This window comes from Carcharhinus amblyrhynchos, chromosome 18 (assembly GCF_965287045.1).
Source record: "Carcharhinus amblyrhynchos chromosome 18, sCarAmb.v2.hapA, whole genome shotgun sequence".
Taxonomy (NCBI): Eukaryota; Metazoa; Chordata; class Chondrichthyes; order Carcharhiniformes; family Carcharhinidae; genus Carcharhinus; species Carcharhinus amblyrhynchos.
Genome location: NC_137341.1, coordinates 26378493 through 26392067, shown reverse-complemented (window position 1 = coordinate 26392067; position 13575 = coordinate 26378493). Strand labels below are relative to the sequence as shown.

Below are 13575 nucleotides of genomic sequence, written 5' to 3'. Positions count from 1 at the left end.
CATTCTGCATTTTTTCATTTCCTTCTCTATGAACAGTATATTTTGTCTGTATAGCATGCAAGAAACAATACTTTTCACTGTATGTTAATATATATGACAATAATAAATCAAATCAGAATCAAATCAAACCTTGCTCAGACCACACTCGGAATACTGTTTATTGTTTTGGTTTGCACACTATAAAAATGATATTGAGGGAGTGGAGAAGGTGCAGAGAAGAATTACCAGAATAATACCCGAACCTGAGAGGTGATCCTTATCAGGAAAGACTGAACAAGATGAGTTAGTTTTCTCTATAAAGGAGAATGTTCCACTTCTTGTTAAGACTTGTTCTAGGTCTTCAAGATTAGGATAGGACTTGATGGGGTCATATATATGATAGTCACCAATAAATCTGATAGGGAATTCAGGAGAAAGTTTTTACCCACAGAGTGGGATAGTGACACTGTGAATCTCAATTCAAAAAGAATAGTAGAGATGAGTTGAAGAGAAAGCTAGATAAAGTGCCTGAGGGAGAAAGTAATAGGAAATAAAAACAGAAAATGCTGGATAAACTCAGCAGGTCAGGTAGCAGCTTTGGAGAGAGAAACAGAGTTAATATTTGGGATTTAAATGATCCATTTACTGAAGATGCTATGAGTTGAGAAGGACTGGGACAAGGCTCCAGTGCACCAGCAGGAAGCTGATGGGCTGAATGACCCTGTGTAAACTACATTTCCCAGCACGTATCTTCGCCGGACGTCCCGCCTACTAGGCGCCATACGATTGGCTATTGGGCGCCCACAAGACTCGGTCGCTGATTGGATAGACCAGTGATTTATTCTGTCAATCATGTCAACGGAGCCAATGGGCGGTGCGCTTCTGTAGAGGCGGGGCTAACGGATCGGAGCCGCCACAAAAGGATCAGAAGCGGCTACCCGAGCGAAAAAATCCTGAGGAGAAGTCGGAGCGTGGAGAGTCTGAGCCCCGGGATTCAGCACCCCGAGCCTGAGCTCCGGCACCCAGAGCCCGGGGCAGCCGAGTCCCAGCACCCAGAGCCTGGAGAGCCCGAGCCCCGGGATTCAGCACCCAGAGCCCGGGGGAGCCCGCAGCCCGAGCCCCGGGGTTCAGCACCTAGAGTTCGGGGGAGCCGAGAGCCCGAGCCCCGGGATTCAGCAACCAGAGCCCGGCCCGCCGAGCCCCGGGGAGCCGCCGCCAGGAACAATGATGAAGTTTCGGTTCCGCCGGCCGGGCAACGACCCGCAGCGGGAGAAAGTCAAACTGGAGCTGTTTGCCTTCAATAAGGTGGGGGAGGGGGAGGTGAGGAGGAGGAGGGGACGGTTTGGGGGGGGAGGTGAGATTGAGGAGGAGGGGACGGTTTGTGGGGGGGGAGGTGAGATTGAGGAGGAGGGGACGGTTTGTGGGGGGGGAGGTGAGATTGAGGAGGAGGGGACGGTTTGTGGGGGGGAGGTGAGATTGAGGAGGAGGGGACGGTTTGTGGGGGGGAGGTGAGATTGAGGAGGAGGGGACGGTTTGTGGGGGGGGGAGGTGAGATTGAGGAGGAGGAGACGGTTTGGGGGGGGAGGTGAGATTGAGGAGGAGGGGACGGTTTGGGGGGGGAGGTGAGATTGAGGAGGAGGAGACGGTTTGGGGGGGGGAGGTGAGATTGAGGAGGAGGAGATGGTTTGGGGGGGGGGGAGGTGAGATTGAGGAGGAGGGGACGGTTTGGCAGGGGAGGTGAGATTGAAGTTTAATTTTTCTAGTGAAGGCTCCTTTTTCCTTTATTATCAGTTGTGACTATGACTAATAGTAATCTGGAACTAGTGACCTGAAGATGTACGTTCAGATCTCACTGTGGCAGCTGAGAAATTTAAATTCAATTAAACAAATCTGGAATAAATGATGGCCCTGAAGCTACCAGTTATTATAAAAATCCATCTTGCACACTTTATGGAGGTAGACTTCTGTATCTAAAGTCACATCACTTTATCCTTAACTGAAATGATCTTGGAAGCCATTCACTTGTACTCAAGAAGGCAGCTCACCACTGTCTTCTTAAAGGCAATTATAGATGGGAGTTCTTGCCTAGTCAACTAATTTAAAGAAAAACATTGTTCTTCAATAGTGTAGCTATCCTTGCTGACCTGTTCATCATCCAATGCTCTTCTGACTTCAGTCTATGGTTTTATGGCTGATTTTAGAGCAGTGTTGATTTCAAGGCTTGATAAGTTGCCTGTCATGTTACACTATGCTTTGTACTCTGATAACTGGCTATAACTGACTGGAAAGCCTATTTCATTTCTAGCAAATGTTTCCTTAGTTGTTCAGTGTCATATTTTGTTTGATTACGTTCCTGTGAAGCTCTTTGTGAGCGCTTTACATAAGGGTGCTATGTAAGTACAAATTACCTTAAGACTTCTCTAATAAGAACATAAGAAATAGGAGCAGGAGTAGGCCTTCGAGCCTGCCCCGCCATTCAATAAGATCATGGCTGATCTGAAGTGGCTCAGTTCCACTTTCCTGCTTTCTCCCCATAACCCTTAATTCCCTTGTCTGTCAAAAACCTATTTACCCATGACTTAAATATATTTAGCGAGGTAGCCTCCACCACTTCAACGGGCAGAGAATTCCAGAGATTCACCACCCTTTGAGTGAAGAAGTTGCTCCTCAACTCTGTTCTAAACTGCCCCCCCCCCCCCCCCCCCCCAGCCCTTTATCTTGAGGCTGTGCCCTCTAGTCCACTGTCCTTTCTGAGCAGGAAGAATTTCTCTACCTCTACTCTATCCATCCCTTTCATTATCTTATACATCTCTATAAGATCCCCCCTCATCCTTGTGAACTCCAACGAGTGCAGACCCAGTCTATTTAGTCTCTGTTCATAGTCTAACCCCCTCATCTCTGGTATCAGCCTCATGTTGGGCAAATTGTAAATAGATTTTCCCTTCTTTGCAGACAGTGGAACATGGTTTTCCAAATCAGCCCAGCTCTTTGGCACATGATCCAAAACTACAGCTCATGGCCATTGCAACCAAAACAGGAGCAGTGAAAATGTATCCTTTTGTTTTAGAAAAAACACTTCTTTTTGACATTGATCGCACAAAGGTAAGCGTTAACACTTGTTGAAGTCCTTCATTAAACAGCAGACTGGAATTACAGTAAGTTTTGTCAGCCAGGCTAATGAATCAACTGGGGTGCACATGTGTTGATCTGACTCTGTTACCATGACAGCAGTCCTTATCTTGTGGGAAACGGTTGAATAGGGAATTTGGAAATAACCCTTAGGGTTTTATTGTCATTTTATTTTTGGTTGTGCTTGGTTGCAAACTAAAAGATTTTAAAAAGCAAAAAACACTGCTTTCTCAACAGATGAGATTGGAATTTGGCATGTACTTTGAAAGCTCACCTTTCTGAAAAGACTTTGCTCTTGTCATCAGCAGTTGAGGAGCCATGTGTAATTAGACTCTGCTCCTAGTTCTTAGTACTTTGTAACATAAACGTATTTCTAGATTTTCACATTGTTTTGCATTCATTTGATAACAAGTAAAACTGATTGGGGGATCCCTTGTTGCATCTTGTGTGTTTTTTCCCTTCTAAAATGTTGAAGAAATGGCAGAGTTTTCAGTTCTGGCATCCAGTTAATGCAGGAATCTTGTTGCAGCGGATACCAAACTGCATGACTGGTTCATACAGCTTCGTGCGAGAGTTGACTGCTGCTTGCTTTTTGTTGACGTAGACCGGGGATCTCCAAACTACGGGCCACATCTGGATCGGAGTTTGGAAACCGCTGATGTAGACTATATGTTGATGGTACAAACTGTCACATCAGGGGAGAGTATTCTGGCTGTGGCAAAATACTTGGTGAGTTTGTGGCCATTGAAAGAATATAAATGCACTTGGTGATTGGGGAGAGCATAGCCTCAGGCTGCTATCCCATAGCAGCAGAGAAGTAGTGTGCACTCCCTGATGGCTGTTGGTAGCAAATGTGATCTGGAAAGCATCTTGAGCAGGTGGCCAGCCACACTTCAGTCATTGCCACAGTCGCCAACAAAGCACAGCAAGCTTGTAAATGCCTGTCCATGTTTAAAACGGGAGGTAGGAAGTTAAAAGGGATGAATGGAAAATAATATAATTCCCTGGGATTGTCCAGCCCAATTTCTGGTCTGGCTGCACGAGTGTTTGTGCATGGATAGTCTTGTTGGTGGACTGACTGAATGAACTGAAATATCTGTGGTGTGCATTCTAATAGTTGAGGTTGCTGCATGTGCATTGCCTGTTTCCGTATTGTGATTAATGTGTTCACTGCTCTTGCAGATGTTTTACTGATGATGCAGTCAAATCATAAACATCCTGTATAAGTGGAAGTTACTGCAAATGTTGGAGACAGTTTAATGAATCTTTCTCCTAAAACATTGTTTATTTAGCTAAATTATTGGCTTATTTTATCTGCCGTGAGGTTATTGAAGGGGAAGGTAGTTACTCTGAAAAGGCAAAATAGCAATGTGTACTCAATGGATGACGAATGTTCAGACAAATGCCTCTGAGTACAACCTTAGTTCCAGGCATGGAATACTACCTTCAGGCACAATCCAAGCGAGGAAGACACAATTGAATTGTAATGTTCAAGTAGATGTATTGGCATTTCACACACACCATTGCACTTCTGAAATCCTATTGTCAGCATTGCTGCAATTTGAATAGACCCATGAAACGTGCAGTATTTGGAGCAGCAAGCACATTAAACTTGGTTGCTTCAGCACAACATCCAAAGAAGATAAACCTGCCAGTACCCACTCTAGACTGTTTTTGGATGATTAATGCAGCCATGCCAATGCCAGCAGCACCCAGAGAACAAATAAATGAACAAATCAGGTTGGTGAAATAAATGCGTCTTGTCTCTGTGTAGTAGAAACTATTGGGTAGGGAAAGATCCCTTTGTGACTTCCCATGCCAGTAGTCCTGTGTCTTGAAGTGGATAACTAGGGCTGTAGACTATAATGAAGGTTCCTCTTAATGTGGTAAATGTTTGTACCTTCTACTGCAGACATTTTAGCAGTCCACTACATAATGCAGATGGCATTATTTGAAGGTTGCTGTGAAATGTAAAAGAAATTTTTTAGAATTCCAAAATGTGTATTCAAAGTATTGACCTCTTTCAGCAATATTGTATGCAATTTAGATCCTGTTTGTTAATCTGGTAACCTCTGCACTATGATAACTACATGTTGTTTGTCAACATCTCTCTCTCTCTCTCTCTCAACTGCTTTCTGAAGTTGCTTAGCAAGCCACAGTAAAACAGTATGAAACAATATAATTCACCCATTTTGCAGCAGTTTCAAAAGGTGACTCATCGCTGACATCTTGAGGGCAATAACTGGCCACAACAGTGGCACCCGCATCCTGTGAACAAATAGTTACCCTGAGTGCAAGAGTGCTTAATGGTGATATTGATTGCAAAATGGAAGTGACACTTCAATTCAGCACCAATGTGATTATATCCTGGCTGTGGAGACTTTTAAATGCAGGTTGCCACAAGGAGAAGTTATTTAACGTATGGTGGTTTAAGAACAGCGTGACTATCGATGCAGCAGTCCAAAGAAGGGTCCCTTTGTTCATCAAATGCTTGTGTTTGGGTATTGTGATGAGCAGCGTTAAAGCATGACTCAGAAGTGCAGTGCAACACACCAGTTATGTCCAATGGACAAAGGATGTACTTAGTGACTTCAAAAGAGTCCAGTCTTTCTGTTTTGTCCGAGCCTTCAATCTACTGCCTGTTTCTGACCTCAGCAATCTTGGTCCCTGGAGCATTTTTTTGTGACAATTTGTTTCTTGGAACCAATTTCCATTCTTCGCCTAACAATTTACACTTATTGGGTATTTCAGATGCCAGTTGTATAAGGTTCGTGTGGATTTCCATCCATGGTTCTCCATTCTCACCCGCCACCCAAAACAGCCTTGTGGGTTTTAATGCATAAGTGTGCCAACCAGGCCACATTGTAAGGTTGGACATCTGTCTGATTGTAGCTGGGTTGATTTTATTGCATACGTGTTATTTTTGCTTTCCATTACATATAGGTTGCAGAATCTCGTGGATTGCATGATTGCTTAACTTACTGATAACTCATCTGCAGTATTATTTATTACACCCAACTAAGACATAGCAAAACCATGTTCTTTTGTAGGGAGCTAGAGTGTCTAAGTAGGATGAATGCACTGCCAATCAAGATCTTTGTTTGTAACTGGCCTGATTTTTGTTTTTTTTTTGTTTCCAGGGTTAATCAAAGCAGGTGCTAGGAGAAGAATTACAACCCCTGGACAAGATTGCAATTTTAGTGGGCCAGTGATTGTAGTTGACAACCTCCTGCCTAGTGCTGAAGCATTGTGTTCCAGATACAAGCCATTCTTCCTTTTGAGATGTTGGATAGCCTGGGCTGCTTTTATGCACCTTCAGCTGAAATCAAAGTGAAATCCAAAGCCTGCCTGGTGGGGAATGGTAGGAAGTAGTGCCCTCAGCCTTGAACAGTGCCTAATCTAAATAATTTTCTAGAGAGTTAACGCTTGGAAAGAGGCCTAGGCATGGATGGTGCCCAATGTGGGGAGGGCAATAGCTTGGATGGTTTGCCTAAGATGGGAAGGAGCAACACTAACTTGAGTTTATATATCTCCTTCACTGAAATAAAAGATTCTCCACGAGCATTATCAAACACCTGTAGTAGTTTGGCCAACACCCTTTATCATGCACCAGAGGAAAGGCTGTACCTGTGGCTTACAGTCAAGTAGCCTTCACCTCAGGACCTACAACTCCACTGTGGGTGAAGTTACTGGCTTAAGAACCCGTGCTGACTGCTTTCCATTGGGTGAGCCCCTGGTTGTTCAACAAGGCAGCTTATCTCCATGAAGCCCACAGGGAGATCTATTGATGATCCCTTGTGGTTTTCATAACCTTTATCTCCCACCCCAAAAAAAAACTCTGTCCCAGCACCCTTTACTGTGAGGAAGTCATTTCTATCATTTAGTGCTTGGTTGGAGGTCTGTTTGAGGTGGGGCTTAGTCACGTGGTGTAAATTGAAGAGGGTGCCTTCTTTTTCAGAGGGAGCAGATGTGACTTTCTTCTCAGATTCCACTTTACCCCAGAGGACTGCTTCCTCAACCTCATCTCCGAGTCCATATCTTCATGATCTGGTGGGGACAGTTCTGAGCTGAGAGCTGGCAGTGGCCATCACCACAGTTCGTGTGGGGAGCGGCTCAGGCAGGGAATCCAACGTTCTGAGATGGTCCAAGTGCTTCTTAGGACTTTACCCTGAACTTTGACTTTGTAAGATATTGGCTTGTTTTATCCATGATTATCCCAGAGACCCCCATCTTGGACCATCTCTGAAGTTTCTTACATGAATGAGATCACCCATTGCAGAAGTTCTTTCTGTCCTTGTAGAATCATAGTTTTTTTGTTGTCCTGTTGGGATTTCACCCTCCTTGCCAAGCATGGGAATAAATGGCTCAATTTGATACAAAGCCATTGTCCCATTAACAGTTCTACTGGAGCAGCACCTGTTGTTGCATGCAGTGTGGTTGTGTAATCGAACAAATATTGTGCCAGTTTAGTCTCCAATTAGACCGTCGGTTGTTTTTTTATCATCTTTGAAGGTTTGAACCACCCATTCTGCCACCCTATTTGATGGCAGGTGATGAGGTGCAGTCCAGAAGTATCAATTGGAGAGCGTGAAGATCTGGAAAGCTGAGCTAGTAAAGTGCTGCTATCAGAAACCAGCACTTCTGGTATTCCTTGTGTGCTGACGTTTTGTTGGTCAGAGCCCATGTGGTGCACCTCCAACCACTTGGAGTCTGCGCCCACCATGATTAAAAACATAGAACTCATAAAGGGGTGTGCAAAGTCCACATGCACCCATGGTCACTCCCATGAACTGGGGGTGGGAGTTTTTGAAATTCTGGGCCCAGGTCACATTGTTTCACTAAGTTTGTGGCATTCGGATTGGGCTGCCAGACATAATTCCTAGCCAGCATGTAGTTCCATTAATTTTGGACATTGTCCTGGAAGCTGAACAATTATTTGGGACATCCAAAGAATGGCTCCACCCTCATCGTTAATGTAGTAAACCAGGCAAATACCAGTTTCCCATCACCAACAATTTTTATTGTAGTTTGCAGTCAGGTAGTCTTCATTTGGGACCACCTAAACCAGTCCAGGAAAAGTTACAAGCTTAAAAGCCCCTGCTGACTGCTTCCTATTGAGTAAGCTTCCGCTCACTCTAAGGGAGCTCATATGCCATGAAATCCATGGGGCGATCTGTTAATGATCTTTTGTGACTTTTAGGAGATTATTTTATAGTATGTTAATGGAGGAGAAAGCAATTTGGAGAGGTGTAGAGTTTACACTGGGAATTCCAGGGCTTGGTGATTGAAGATCCAGCTGCCAGTGGTGGTGTGATTTTAAAATTAGGGATGCACAAAGGACAAGAATTTGAGGGTGAGGTCATACAAGGATATGAACATTTGAGGCATTGCTTTATTGGGAGCTAAACTACGTGGGCAGCAAAGTTTCTTTTGGCTGAGCTCAAGTTTGCGGAGGGTGTAAAATGGGAAGTTGGCCAGGAATAATCAAGCCTCGAGGTCATGAATGAAGGTTTTGGCAACAAATGAGCTGAGGATGAAATCAAGTGATAAGAAGATGGAACTAGATGGCATTAGTAAAGGCATGAATGTGGTTGGAAGATTTGTCTGTTAAATATGACACCAGTGTTGTCAACATTCTGGTTCATTGTCAGACAATTGCCAAGAATGGAGTTGATGTGTAGGAACAGAGACCAAATACAATAGTATTGGTTTTCCCATTTAATGGCAAAATAATGGCCTCCTTTCAAAAGAGGTCACATTCCTGGCCCTTGTATTTTTATTTCTGATGTTGATGTCCATAAGCCATCTCCGTGGACAAGAGTAAATGAACTGATATTTTTTGTCATCTCTCCTATTAACTGCCTGAACTACATGCATTATTCTAGATAACGTTCTCCAAAAAATTCCAGAAAATAGTTTTACACTGAAGCAGTTACCTTTAATTTCTCTTTATTCCTATGAAAGCTATTGATGTGAAAAGTGACAAACCAGCAGATCCTGCGCAGAGAAATGTCTAGCCAATGCCTTAAATCTTTGCAGCTCCTAAAATACAAATGAGTGCATTTTTTTAAATTGTTTGCAGCAGAGTGGGAGCAACACTAATGTACAGAGGGACTGCTGTCTTGTATAGAGCAGCAGGTGAGGAAATTCCAAAGCTTGGGTCTTTCTCTGGTATGATTTCATGAATGATTGCCACTCTCTTTGGTATCTTTTCAAACTCTCTTGGGACTGGGCAAAATGGGACTCTTCATGATGAGCACATTGCTGTTTGAGCTAATGTATGAAAGAAGATGGAATAAAATCTTTACCCTCTTGTAATAGAGCAACACACTTCTGACGTATTTCTTTAAGCCTTTTCTCAAATTTTACTAAAACAGGAGCCAAAATGCTTTTGGCTTTGTGTTGCCTGACACCCAACTTCCTGAACTAGGTGTGAAATTAGGTAACTTGTGAATTTGTGCTCTCCAAAAATTGTGTGGGGAGAATCGATTCATGTGTTTAGTTAATGCAGCTCAAGATCAGACTATTTTGTTAGGATGTATTTCTTTGTAACGAGAGTTGGGGGGGGAGCTCTCTGTAGCGCTGTCTCTGAAGAAAGGCCTCTTTGAAGCAGTTGCAATGGTATCTGCCAAAAAACCAGTGAGTGACGATGCAGTCAGTTTGACAATAGGCTGCAGAAGGAATTAATAAGGAACGTCGACCATGGAGTTAGCTGACTTTCACAGTATTAGTGCTTTGCTGCTATCTAGCTGCTATCAGTCTTGGTGTTCTGAGTCAGAAATGTAGGCCATCAAATGTAAGTCATCTACCCCCTGAGAAACATGGCAGTGAGAGGGCGTATGCAAGGAAAACTGGGAGGGCAGGACAGGATTGACCTTTTGTGAAACTGCTCCTCCCTGCAGGTCAACCAGTATCACCAAGTGGAAATGTTAAAATACGGCAAATTCCTCAGGGTATCACACAAATAGTAATATTTATTCCAGTCATATTGAACTCATGACAATGTTGACCCTTGACTTCTAACCAAAAGAATCCAAATTCCTACTTATTGCACACCGCCCTTATGCAGACCTACTTATTCAAAGGTGGCTGTTAAGCTTCTCGTGCCTGTGCAGGGTAACATTTTGGCTCCTTTTGAATTAATTTTGGGGATGGTCCTGATGAGTGTAGGCCCTGACCTAGCAACTGTGTAGCTGATACATCTAACAGGTAACAGGATATGGGAGAGGGTGAGTTTCTACATCTATCTAAGTCAACCTCTTGCATATTGTCTAAAAATTTGGTCTGGCAATTTTTACATGTGTTATTGCAGCAGTGGCATTCAAGTAACTGATGACTTGATTGTCAGTAAGGTATCCTGTGTCCTCTGCACAGAAGTGAGGAAAGATGCTTTTTTTTTGCGGTCAACGAGCTGAAAAATTTTGGCTGATCTAAATTTTTTAGAAATTCGTTTGAGGAATGTGGGTTTTACTGGCTAGGCCAGCATTGATTGCCCTTGAGAGAATGGCACTGAGCTGCCCTCTCGGGCCATCGCAGTTCGTGTGAGGTAGGTATATCCACAGTGCTATTAGGGAGGGCGTTCCAGGATTTTGATTCGGTGATGCTGGAGGAATGGTGATCTATTTCCAAGCCAAGGTTAAGAGTGACTGGGAGGGGAACTTCTGGGTGGTGTTCCATTATATCTGCTGCCCTTGTCCAAGATGGTATTGGTTGTGGGTTTGCAAGGTGCTGTCTAAGGAACAATTAATCTTGTAGATGGTACAGTTCTGTTACTGTGCATTGGAGTGAATGTTTGTGGAAGGGGTGCCAATCAAACAGTCAGCTTTGTCCTGATAGTGTCAATCTTCTTCAGTGTTGTTGGAGCTGCAAAGATTCCATCACAGCCCTGACTTGTGTTTTAAATTGCGGACCGGCTCTGGGGAGTCAGATGTTGAGGTGATGGTAATGCTATTGAATGTCAAGGAGCAGTGGTTGGATTTTTTTGCTTGTGGGAAATGATCGTTGGCTATTGTGTGATGCATATGTTACTTGCTACTTGTCAGCCCAAGCCTGAACATTGTGCAGGTCTTGTTGCATTTGGACACAGACTGCTTCAGTATGTGGGAGATTGTGAATGGTGTGGAATGTTATGCAGTCATCAGCGAACATCCCTGCTTCTGATCTTATGATGGAACGAAGGTCATTGATGAAATAACTGAATATGGTTGGGCTTAGGACATTGGCCTGAGGAATTCCTGTAGTGATGTCTGGAGCTGAGATGATTGACCTCCAACAATCTGCCTTTGTGCTAGGAACTTTGACTCCAACCAATGAAGCGTTTCCCCTGATTCACATTGACTCCAAATTTGCTAGAACTACTTGATGCCACGATTGGTCAAATGCTGCTTTGATGTCAAGGGTTGTCACTCTGACCTCACCTGGTATCTGGGAAGTTGGATGATAAAATTGTCATATGTCAGTCCTGTACTTTGCAGGCATGGTTTTCTTTACTTGTGGGATTGGGTGTCGCTGGATAGACCAGCTTTTATCACCCACCTCTAATTAACCTCTAAGGTGGTGATGATGAACTGCCTTCTTGAACACAATAGTCTCTGTGGTGTAGCTGTTGGGGAGGAAGTTTCCAGATTTTGACCCAAGAAGAGTGAAGGAACTGCAATATATTTCCAAGTCAGGATGGTGAATTGCCTGATTCATGAGAAGCTTCGAGTTGTGATGGTCAGGCAAATGACGGTAACAAGCAAATTTGTTGAGAAATGGGGGAACGGATTTGAACAAGTTGCTGAACACCTAATTTTGAGATGAGTTCCTCTAACATGTCTAGACTCTTATTTGTGCCCTACATTAGCTTGCTTTATCTGTCAGCATAGTCCTTTATTCCTGTATTTATCTAGCTTCTCATATGCATCAATGCCAACCAACTCAACCTCTCCAAGTTTACATTCATGTTACTGTCCTTCATTTTGTTTCTGAATTCCTTGTTGGTGATTGTCTTGTATGGTTTCCTAAGGTCTCTACTGGGAATAATGTTTTATCCTTTTTGTGTTGGTCAGTAATGAGTTGCCTGATTTGGGGGGTAGTTTGAGCTGTGATGTTCAGGCATGTAACAATAAAAAGTGGATGTATTGAGAAATACTGTGCCACAGGGCCCTGGCTGTAGTTATTGAGGAGATTTTGTATATGCATGCGGATTTATAGGATGCTCTACAGGCAGCTTATGATTTCTGGTAAGAAGCAAATGTCTACCATTTAAACTTTTTATTCTGGGGGTATTGTTTGTTGAATGACGTTATCCTTTCCTCCTCTGGTATCCCCAAACAAATAGAAGCTTACAACAGCAGAGCACCATCTGCAGAGAAATAAAAGCAGTTACTGTTTCACCTTATTTAGCCTTCATCAGAACCAAAGAGTTATTGACCTGAAGCATTAACCATTTTGTTCCTTACAGATGCTGACAATCAACTTGCAGCTTTCTTCCATTTTCTTTCTTGTCTCATCAACAAGGAAGATGCCAAACAGCAAGTCCTTTTTTATCTTCAATCTCGTGCACCTTGCAGATTGTTTACTTTCCTCATTAGTTTGAAGCTTTTAAGCAAACCTGTTCCCTTCAAACCAGAAGCTGAATTTTTATCAGCTAACAATGTTGATTCCAAATATTAAGATGAGCTATTGTGAGTAAAATAATGCAAACTGCTTTGAGGAATTTGGTTCTTTAAATGCTCTTTTTTTTCTGGCACCCTGTAAAATGGCCAAATGACACATTCCCTTCATGTTAGGCTGTTTGATGTCACCATCTTTACTGCTTTTGAGTATTGGGACTACATTTGCCATTCATACTTTGGAAAGGGAGCAACCATAATAAGACAAACTTCCCATAATTCTGAGGATTTTAAATTTTTCTGCCTGAGTCTGGAATAATATTTCAGTGAAAGAATAAAGATTGCTTTTCTGAAGTTAGTCCAAACTTTCCCAAACAGCTGAATGAAGAAGTTTTAATTATCAACAGATGGGAATAGCTTGTAGCAAATGGATTCAGTCACTTGTGACTCCAGCTCTTTCTGGTGTGGGAATGCTCACCTATTCCCAAAATAAACTTGATTCTTAATGAACATTGTTACTATTGCAAAAGTCAGCTATTGTAGATGATCTTTGCCTACTGTTAGGTATTGTGCCTCTAGATGTATAGAGCAGTAAGAGTTCAATAATCAGTATTCGCCCTGCTGAGTAACCAAGTTAAAGTGCACTTTTTAAACACTTGGTCAACCCTCTTGACTGACTCCAGTCTGGAATACATGGATATGTGTGCAGAATAAATCACATTGCCTAGATATATGTGACTTGATGAATATCTCCTAAATGGGGCATCTGAACTGCAGCCAGTCTGGCAATGTTTCCATTGCTTGTGCACTGGCCATTCAAACGCAATGATGTAGATGTGATGGGAGTACAGTGACAGTAACTTATTGTGCA

At 43.0% G+C, this 13575-nt stretch overlaps 1 protein-coding gene across 2 annotated transcripts in view; it reads left to right on the top strand.

Moving 5' to 3' along the window:
* Positions 1-912: 912 nt before the first annotated feature.
* llgl1 (LLGL scribble cell polarity complex component 1) overlaps positions 913-13575 on the top strand; it is a 99428-nt gene continuing 86765 nt past the window's right edge. For both annotated transcript variants that reach the window (XM_080206622.1, XM_080206621.1), the window contains exons 1-2: positions 913-1284; positions 2932-3029. In XM_080206622.1, coding sequence (XP_080062748.1) covers positions 1204-1284; positions 2932-3029 — 179 coding nt within the window. In that variant the 5' untranslated portion in view covers positions 913-1203. The remainder of the gene's footprint in view (positions 1285-2931; positions 3030-13575) is intronic.